This window comes from Diadema antillarum, unplaced genomic scaffold (genome assembly GCF_040938485.1).
Source record: "Diadema antillarum isolate AM-2024a unplaced genomic scaffold, OU_Dant_1.0 scf00000082, whole genome shotgun sequence".
Taxonomy (NCBI): Eukaryota; Metazoa; Echinodermata; class Echinoidea; order Diadematoida; family Diadematidae; genus Diadema; species Diadema antillarum.
The window spans coordinates 2,094,462-2,104,140 of record NW_027270971.1 but is presented as its reverse complement, the minus strand read 5'-3'; the positions used below and the strand labels follow the sequence as shown (position 1 = coordinate 2,104,140).

At 40.9% G+C, this 9,679-nt stretch overlaps 1 protein-coding gene across 1 annotated transcript; it reads left to right on the top strand.

Annotated features, from left to right (window-relative positions):
• Window positions 1-1,615: 1,615 nt before the first annotated feature.
• On the top strand, window positions 1,616-5,962 carry LOC139717765 (smad nuclear-interacting protein 1-like). The gene is made up of 2 exons (XM_071629267.1): window positions 1,616-1,766; window positions 4,979-5,962. Exons 1-2 carry the CDS (start codon window positions 1,668-1,670, stop codon window positions 5,837-5,839), a joined length of 960 nt encoding a protein of 319 aa, XP_071485368.1. The 5' UTR covers window positions 1,616-1,667; the 3' UTR covers window positions 5,840-5,962.
• The last annotated feature ends 3,717 nt before the right edge of the window (window positions 5,963-9,679 follow it).

Sequence of the window (9,679 nt, the reverse complement as noted above, 5' to 3'; positions counted from 1 at the left end):
AAGAGGCCGCGCGCCATCTTTGTCCGGGCAAAAACAAGCATCGGTCCGGGCTCCGGGCAGCGCAGTAGTGGTGGACACGTGAACACGTATACAACAAGCGCTCAAACACGTATTGCCTTTCAGCAAAAAGATGAGGGGGTCGGAGATGAGAGAAGGAAACAACTCAAAAATTTAAGTTGCTAGCAATCTCTTATTATGAGTGGTAAAGAAAATGAAAATAAAAAAAAATTACTTTATTCTCAACGAGGTAATACTTTCAAGCCGACCAACACGACCATGGTCAATGCAATACAAAGGGTTCTCTTGGTCTCTAGACTGCCGGATGCCCCTTGTGATACAGTATACTGCGTCAATTTTTGTATTTTTTTTTTTTTTTGCAGTTATATTTTTTTTTTCCTGTATGAGGGGACTGCATTCTATAGTCCTATCTGTGTATACGAGTGTTTCATTGTATTTCTTTTTTTTTTTTCTGGTGGTGGTGGAAATGAAATAAATCATTTTTATAAGTACGTGTAGGCATATTGGTTCCATGACATATTGATGTTCAAGCTCGAAATGCTAATGTTGAAGCTTACATAAACCCTAACCCAAATCATAACACCCACGGTGACCCTAATCCTAATCCTCACCTTGCCTTTCTTACAAGAACCAAAAGCCCAATCAGACCCATGATGGTAATTCTACTTTCAGAAAGATATCAATGCCGGAGCATTATGTCCTGTCACCGGGCATATATTACGTATTCTGAGCTTTTCTCACACTATCTTAGTGAAATTAACTGCTGGCATAGCAAAAGGGTGGAGGAACGTTTTGTTTTGTTTTTGTTTTTGTTTTTTTTTTTTTTGGGGGGGGGGGCTCAAGGGCCAAATAGGGCACTTAGAAATGAGCACTTTTTTAACTTAAAAAGGGGAGTTTGTTTTTTTTTTTGAAATGGGGCAAATGCCCCCTCCCCCGTTCCACCGACCTTGCATATACTGTAGTTATGTACTGTATTAGCTATCTATATTATAGTAGCAATAGATCGAGAATAGCTGAGGGAGGGTGGAGTGCCCCTGACGAATTTTGCAAGACCTTTTCTTTTCTTTTTCCTTCTTTTTTTTTTGCCTTGAATCAATCTGTTTAACACACACTATAAATGTAATTTTAGTTAGCTTGTGAAAGGAATCTCCGCTCCCCTTCTTTTCTCCTGTTTCTACATCCAAAAGCAGCACATGAACCAGGCATTTTGCAACATAGATCTATGCTACTTTAAGTAGAATTTGCGAATTTAAGAACATTTTTCGATTTCCAAACTCCGATGGAGACCTTGGCATAGATGCCAGCCTACTGCCGTTGCATCCCGTCGTCGATCTCCCTGCATGCTCCGTAGCGCTACACGTTATCGGTACGGTCGCTAGTCGAAATTTGCCCGGACCAAAATGGCGAACGCCACCTTCTATCGGTCACAGGGATTTTACGGAGTCCGCCCTCTAGTGTTCTTAGTATACATCTCTATGGACTGTCACAGTGTGCGCACATCGTGATCGTGCATGCTATAGCAGCTATGCTATTTTAACGTGTAGAGGGTTTCAAACAATCGTTGGCTCTGAGCAGTATTCTACATAAGTCTTGGTTGTAACCGGCGTGTGGAGGAACCATTCGTCCGTTTTTCTCATTTTATCGTGAAGATGTCGTCGAAAAGTGACCGCCTAAAGCGATCACATAGGTCACGGTCACGAAGTCGGAGTCCTCACAAGAAAGAAAGATCCTATCGATCAGAGAAGCATGTAAGTTTTGATTCGTTGTGATTTTTGCCACGATCATAATCATTAACTACTAGTAAGTTGTCTAACGTTAGTCGCCATAGTATACAGCCTACTCACTCACCTCACAGTACTCAGCCAGTCTCAGGTACTTGTACGCATTTGATTATTGTGGATGGGCAGTTCCGCAGTTAGTGGACATGACACCAATAACAATGAAAGAAATGTGCCTCTTTATGTTAGACACTAGGTATCAACTAATGCCATGGGTGTTTCGGAATCAAAGGTCTTCCAATTTCAGTAAAAATTAGTTTTCATTTTTGTTGATTTTGCTAGAACACCCTAACTGTTAGATCTTATTAAGCCATCATTTAAAATGTAACACATGTTACATGTGGGACTGGAAACAATAAATTTCACTTAAATGCAAATTACAGAAGACAGAGCTACCAAGTCTCACGCATTCTGCGTGAGACTCAAGCATTTTAGGGGCCATCTCACAATCTCACGCATGACACCCATTTTTCTCATGCATCGGGTGAAGTTTGCAACTTGGGCCTTTATAATAATATATGTCAAAATGAGCATAGCTCAAAAGCTTATATTATAGTGACAGTTGCAATTGAAGGTATATTTCCCTTTTGTCTTTCAAAATAAGTAAAAAATAGTAACTTAAGTATGCACCTGATCGCACCATTTTAAGAGCTTAAAATTGAAAAAGCCCCCTACTGTGGGAGGCCACCGGGGGGGGGGGGGGGGGGGGGGGGGGGGGGGGGGAACAACCCCTCCCACACCCTCGCTCGCGCGCACATTTGCATGCCGAGATGCCGAGTCATGAAAATCTCACTCATAAAATTTTTTTGAACTTGGCATCCCTGCAGTACTTGTAGATTCCTTTGATGTCTTTTCCTCCAAAGTTTGCTACAGAGTAAAAAAGGATGAATACATTTTGATATTCTGGATGTAATGTGATATTTTATCATTAGGCCAAGTAAAAAAAGAAAGTAGTTTCTCGTCCGGGTTTTTTGAGCAAGGCGATGAGGGAGGCCCTTACTATTTGATATCTTACCATTTTTTCGAGGATTGTCAAAATGAAAGTAATATGTGTTTCTCGTCCGGTAATTCTGAGAAAGGTAACGAGAGAGGGCTTTACTATTTTCTATATCCAATTTATGAAATGAAATATCACTCTGGTAGCTGTGTTATGAGAGACCAGGTCCCAAGTGTATGTCTTGCCTGCACTCTGCGCACTTTCAAATAGACATAATATGGTACCATACTTGAAATGAAACTTCATGCATGCAGAAATACATTTGCTTTTTCTTTCCACTACGTACACCAGATGTCAAGGGAAAATGACCATCTTAATACTGGTATTTAGTGTTGTAATGGCATTTCTGATACCAGTGTACTTGCAATTCTGATGTATTGTGCTATTAATTGAAACAGGTATAAAACATTCTATCAACAAGTGTACGACTGAAATAAATTCCATGATATTCAAAACACTGCTTTATTTACCATTGGTGTTTGTGACTTTTTGTGTCCACACAGCTGGCATGTATCTGCATACTCTTCACAGCACAATTGTAGCACATTCAACTGGAAACTGGCTGGTACAATTGCAGATGGATGTCAAAATGATACTGATATGACATTATAGCATTAAACATTTAAAGATGTTTCTTCATGTTCTAAAAAGACATTTGATAATCACTCATCATTTGGATGATGAATGATTGTATCACACTACAGGTGATACGACTCACGGCCGTGTCCGTGAATTTACATCGTAAAGAAAAGTATCCCGCAGAAATACGAGACAAACCAGAGTCCGTGGAAAAGTTATTTATTTTGTAGATACACCCATTTCTACATTTGCTGGAAAAGCGCATTCATTTTCTCTTCAAAATAGAACAATACATCGCCGTCAGATGCAACGTTACAGAGCAGAGTGTTTGGGCCTCTACACATTCGAATGTGTTCATGCGTGCGTGCAGACAGCTGATAGACCAGGGGGATGGGGACCCCGACAGCTAGCTACAGACAAGCATACGTATACGCGGCCGGCGCGGCCACTGCACTGGCACCGTACCTTCCGACACTGCACACACATGCACATAGTTACAATGACATGAAAATGTATACAAACTCGATACAATCCTCACAAGCATGTGTACAGTACAATTCATCCGCTTAAAATATGAGAAACGGGGAAAAATACGAACAATGCGCGAAATATGCGGAGAATATCAGCGATTGTTCGCAAAAGATGTTGCCGCTGTCGCGTTCACGACGTACCGAGTGCGCTGTACATCACACAGCCCAGGCGCAGGCCCGCGCGCCCATCCAACTACAGTTCGACTGCTTTGTGGGTCATTCCTTCTTGCCGAGCTCGCAGTGTGAAATGCGTGCATTATTACATACGCACTACAGAAGCTACAGCTGTACTCCAGCTAAGTAGAGGACGCAAGGCGTAATTAGAAATGAGACATCATCACGATTGGTAGGTGAATTGTCGAATTTTTTTTTTTTCGGCGGCCGAAAAAATAGTAAATATCAAAAAAGTCGATGCGGCAACTGAAAATCGATGCGGGCGGGGAGCGGGCTGGGACGAGAATTATGAATTTCTTGGTATTTTCAGCGCCATTTTGAAAATAGTAAATAGTAAAAAAATCGATGCGGCGGCCAAAATCGATGCGCGCGAGGACGAGAAACTGGTTTCTTTTTTTACTTGGCCTTATCTACAATAACTACACACCACACAGCCCTGTTGCTGTACACTCTCGCACAGCGTCTGGCTACAGTTAACGGTTATCTATAAAAGAGTGAAACGATGATGTGCATGTGTACTTTCTTTGGACAAATTTAATGTTACTAACCATAATGTTACGATCTAACCGACCCTTTAACCGACCCTTTAAGTAATTGACAACTCCAATTAAAAAAATTAATTGTACCCATGAAAGCAGTTGGTGTACTCAGTAGAGATAACTTGAGAAAAGATAACTTGAGAGACAAGTAATTTAAAACGGCCATCTTGAATTTGACTGAATAAATTTTGAGTTTATACTTTTAGCAAGGAAGGCTGTTCCATGTCCTTGTAGATTAGTTGGGGGGGGGGAGAGTTCCAGTTTGTATGTTGGCCTAGAAACCATTTACTATTTGATACAGCAACTGCCACTCATTCAAAATCTATCTAGAATCTATTCAATGTCATGTTTTTGTCACTTCAGGAAAATTATCACAAGAGGGGCGCAACAGAAGAGGTGGTCCAGAGGAAAATAAAAACTGAACCCGCTGATAAAGGTTACCGGAAGTACGAGAATCCCAGCAGGTGGGCAGAAGAGCAAGATAATCAGTCAAGGCAGGACCACGGCAGGCCGGAGAGAGACAGGCACCGAGATCGAAGAGACAGGAGGCCAGAGCAGGAGGTGCAGATCAAACAGGAGCGAGAGAGAAATCGCAATGATGAGAGGAGGAGGGAACATCGGCAGCAGAGGGGGGATGGTAATCCATTCCAATCTGCAGCGGCGACGGTGGCGGCAGCAGATGCCCTCGCCGGGGGAGCAGCAGACAGTGAGAATGCACAGGCCAAGAAGGAAGGACCAAACTTTGGTCTCTCGGGGGCGCTCACCGAGGACACGAACACATTCCGCGGCATTGTCATCAAGTACAACGAACCGCCAGAAGCGCGCAAGCCCAAGCTCCGCTGGCGTCTCTACGTGTTCAAGGGTGAGCAAGAGCTCCCAACGCTGTACATCCACCGACAGAGTGCGTTCCTCCTGGGCAGGGAACGTCTGATTGCTGACATACCCATTGACCATCCCTCTTGCTCGAAGCAGCACGCGGTCATCCAGTACAGGTTGGTGGAGTACGACAGGGACGATGGCACTCGGGGGAAGAGGGTCCGACCCTACATCATCGACCTCGAGTCGGCCAATGGCACCTTTCTCAACAACAAGCAGATAGACCCCAAGAGATTCTATGAACTCCAGGAAAAGGATGTGTTAAAGTTTGGGTTCAGTTCCAGGGAATATGTGGTGCTCCATGAAAAGGTGAATACGGCAGAACTAGAAGACGAGGGAACATTATGATGAACGCCGCCTCTGAATGCCTGGTAATTGAAATCAACTTCTGAAAGCCATCCCATCAATGGTCGATTTGAGTAAGAACAATCACACCTTAGCTATGGCCATAGATTCCAAAGACAGGAGAGTCTCATATTTGTGCCAGTATCATAGACTCAAACTATCATTCAGGTACTAGTGAGCTTAAAGGACAAGTTCACCTTCATACACATGTGAATTGAGATCATACAGCAATCAGTGAATGTTTGAGGAAAATCGGACAATATGTTCAAAAGTTACGAATTTCTGAAGTTTCAGTGCTGCTGTTGCTGGATGAGAAGACTACTTCAGCTTGTAATGTCACATGTGTACAACGATACCAAAGAAAATATATAAGAAAATTTGACATATTTTCACATTTCTCGCATACTGTAAAGTGGAAATTTTTGTGGTGTTGAAATTTTCACACGTTTCGTACAACCAGAAACTAGCGCGAAAATAAAAGCATGCGAATATTTTTGCTTGCCATATGTGACCGTGCACCACAAAACGAACAAAAAGTCGCACACACTGATTTTGTGTGAAGACTGAAAATACGTGAAATGGGCCAACCGAGCCAATGTTGACTTTTTCATATTTTCTGAAAGAGCAAGTCTTCTTCTACATTATGCTAAAATTTGGGATCATAAAACGGACAGGAAAGTGTGCTTTTTAGCCGTTTTTCTGGAACATTATTTGGCAGAGTAGTGTGATTAATTGTGTCTTTACAGTCCTGTTTTCATTTCTTAAAAACCTTGTACACACTCTTCACTTTCAAGTCCTATAACTTTTGAAAGGATGGCACTACTGCTTTGAAAGTTGGCATTGAATAAGGACAGAATGTTTTAATAAGGCATGATCAATTTCAATTTAATCTGATAATCCCTCCATTGTTGTTACTCCAGTGGTTTACATCCTGTTTTTTTGTCCCATTCATTGCACAGCCAGCACGGCTTGGTAAAGATTAAGCACTTGAATAGACACTGTACTTCAGAGCCTCTTTTCTCAGTTCACACTTTACCTCCTGAGTGTGTGCCTTCTTTCCAATATTTAGATAGGTTAGGAGAGTCCATTTGATTTGAGTTATACATCATTTTAAAGCTAAAAGTCTGCTCTTTCAGAATATGCTCTTACCTAAAATTTCATGACTGGCGACTTTTTGTTTGTTTTGTGGTGCAGGGTCACATATGTTCCAGTAATTGATATCTTAATTCCGCGGAATTAAAAACATGTGAAACTCTTCTTACCCAGCCGAGCGTGAAAAATTAGTCACGCGAAAATATCCACTTTTACAGTAAAACTTTAATAAAAGAACACTTGAGTTGCCTGTTTCAGAAGGAAAGTGCAATAATATTCTTAACATACAACGTACATCAGTGACAAGTTGAGGGAATTAAAAAAGAAGAAAAATTTTTGTGAAATTCGTGTAATATTTTCCTTGGGGTGATCTTGTTCTACGTATGTGACATCATAAACTGTTGTAGTCTTCTCATCTAGCAGTGACATCAGAAAACTAAAAGTTCATAACTTTTGAATGGATTAGATCCGTTTTTCCTCAAAATTTCACTACTAATATTGCTGCATTCAGTCAATCCACATGTATATGAAGGCGAATTTGTCCATAACATACAAACAACTGTGTACCTCCAAAGTATATGTGACTTGGTATTATCAATGGACCAATGTTATGTTTCAGATAACCATTGAGAATGAATGGTTGTGGTGTGACTTAGCTTCTCTTGTCGCAAGACCTCATTATCATAATTTATTTGATACTGGTTTAAAACAGACATTCAGATTATGTGTCTTACACAATACAAATACAGCCTTGAGTCTTAAATTACCTCTGTACACTGGCTGAATTCATTCTGTATGTGTTTGAGTTGCAAATGCAGAGGAAAGATCACTGTCACTTTCATCTGTGGATTGATGTTTTCTTCCCCAATGTCACTCACATTTTTTTTCAAGGGAAATGCTGTATACACTGAATATTTAGCGATGTTTTTATTTTCACAAATTTCGCGAGTTGAATGCTATTCACGAATTTAGAGACACACAAAAATTTTAAATCTGATCCTGACATGAATGTGGCTTGCACACTATATACAATTCTCCGTTCAGTACTGTACTCCACAATCATGAATTTAACCACTCGTGAAATTGTCAGGAGGTCCCGACTTGCGAAAATGTAGACTTGCTAAATATATGGCGTGTACAGTAGTGGATCAAGTCCAAAGATAATACACACTAAGTTACCATGTAGCTCATGTGATAGTGGCTTTACACCATGCATGGCTGTCAGTTACATAGGATACAGGGATACACAGAGCTACCAAGTCTCACGCATTCTGCGTGAGACTCAATCATTTAGGGTCTGTCTCACGATCTCACGCATGGCACCCATTTTTCTCACGCATCTGGTGAAGACTGCAATTTGGGCCAAAAATAAGGAGCATAGCTCAAAGGATTACAGTGATAGTTGCAATTGAAGGTATATTTCCCTTTTGCCTTTCAAAATTAGTAAAAAATAGTCTCTTAAATACGCACCAGATGGCATCATTAAGAGCTAATAATTTAAAAAAGCTCCCTACCATGGGAGGGGGACACCCTCCTCGTTCGCGTGCGCATGCGCGCGAACGCCGAGACGCCGAGTCATAAAAATCTCACTCATAAAAGTTTTTTGAACTTGGCATCTCTGGATACAGTCATCGTTTGTTGAAGGTGCCCTCTATAGCATTAGCCCCATCTGAGCAGACCATCAAAATTTAATGATCTGTAGATGCTGCTGGTGTTCTCTGCAGGTTACTTCTTGTGTTATTGAGATTGAGTGATTGTGGGTAGTTTTTAAGTACACAATGTACATCATGTGTGGAATGTGCCCAGTCATGTAGCTGAACTTGCCAAGCTCTTTTCATCAGCATTTTGTCATTCGTCCAAACTTGACCGAGTTGGAGATTAGCAAGTTCACTCAGGTGTAAACAACGTGCCTCCGCTTTAACAAGGCCATTGTGACACAATGGAGATTAGGAGGATTAAGTGATCTCAGTTAATTTACAATTTGTTCCTAGACACCTTTGTTAATCAGTGAAAGAAGCCCTCTAGCATGTGTGCTATCAATGACTATAAAAGCACTGTAAGGTTTAAAGGAATTGTTGGACAGAATTCCCTTGTAGAATCATTCTCTAGAACTGAACATCATAATCATCGTACTTTACTCTGGATGAGAGCTTACCCCAGTGTGTGTGTGTGTGTGTGTAGGGGGGGGGGGGGGGTTATTTCCAGATTTTCACACAATGTGCCAAAAATTGTCTACAATTGTTAGAACATAAAAGCTGAAGTTACCTATATACCTGTACATTGTACATATAAACCCTGTTACAACGATAGGACTACAACAATTATGTTGTCCTTATGAAATCTCGCTTAAATGGACAAGTAAAGAAGGGAAATGATGAAAAACTATTGGTAAAATCCGAATTGTACTTCTGTAATGAAATGTCTTTGTACATTGTATCTATGTTCGTTGAAACAATGTGATTCACATGTACCAAGGTGGTAAGGAAGAAAAGTATTTCTTGGATTACCTGTGCAGTAAAACTTGGATGTCATGAGTTAACTTTGAATAGCAAGTCCAATATCCACCAAATTAAGCATTGTATGCACAGCTGCATGTTGAATTTTTACTTGGCAATGAATGGTTCGAGTGTGTCGACATGCGACTGTAAATGGGATGTTCATTTAGAAATTGATCTCACAGTTTTGTGACCTAACAAGACTTCTGATACCTCTGATATTCTCTTTTTGTCAGATTATTTTGAATACATTGTA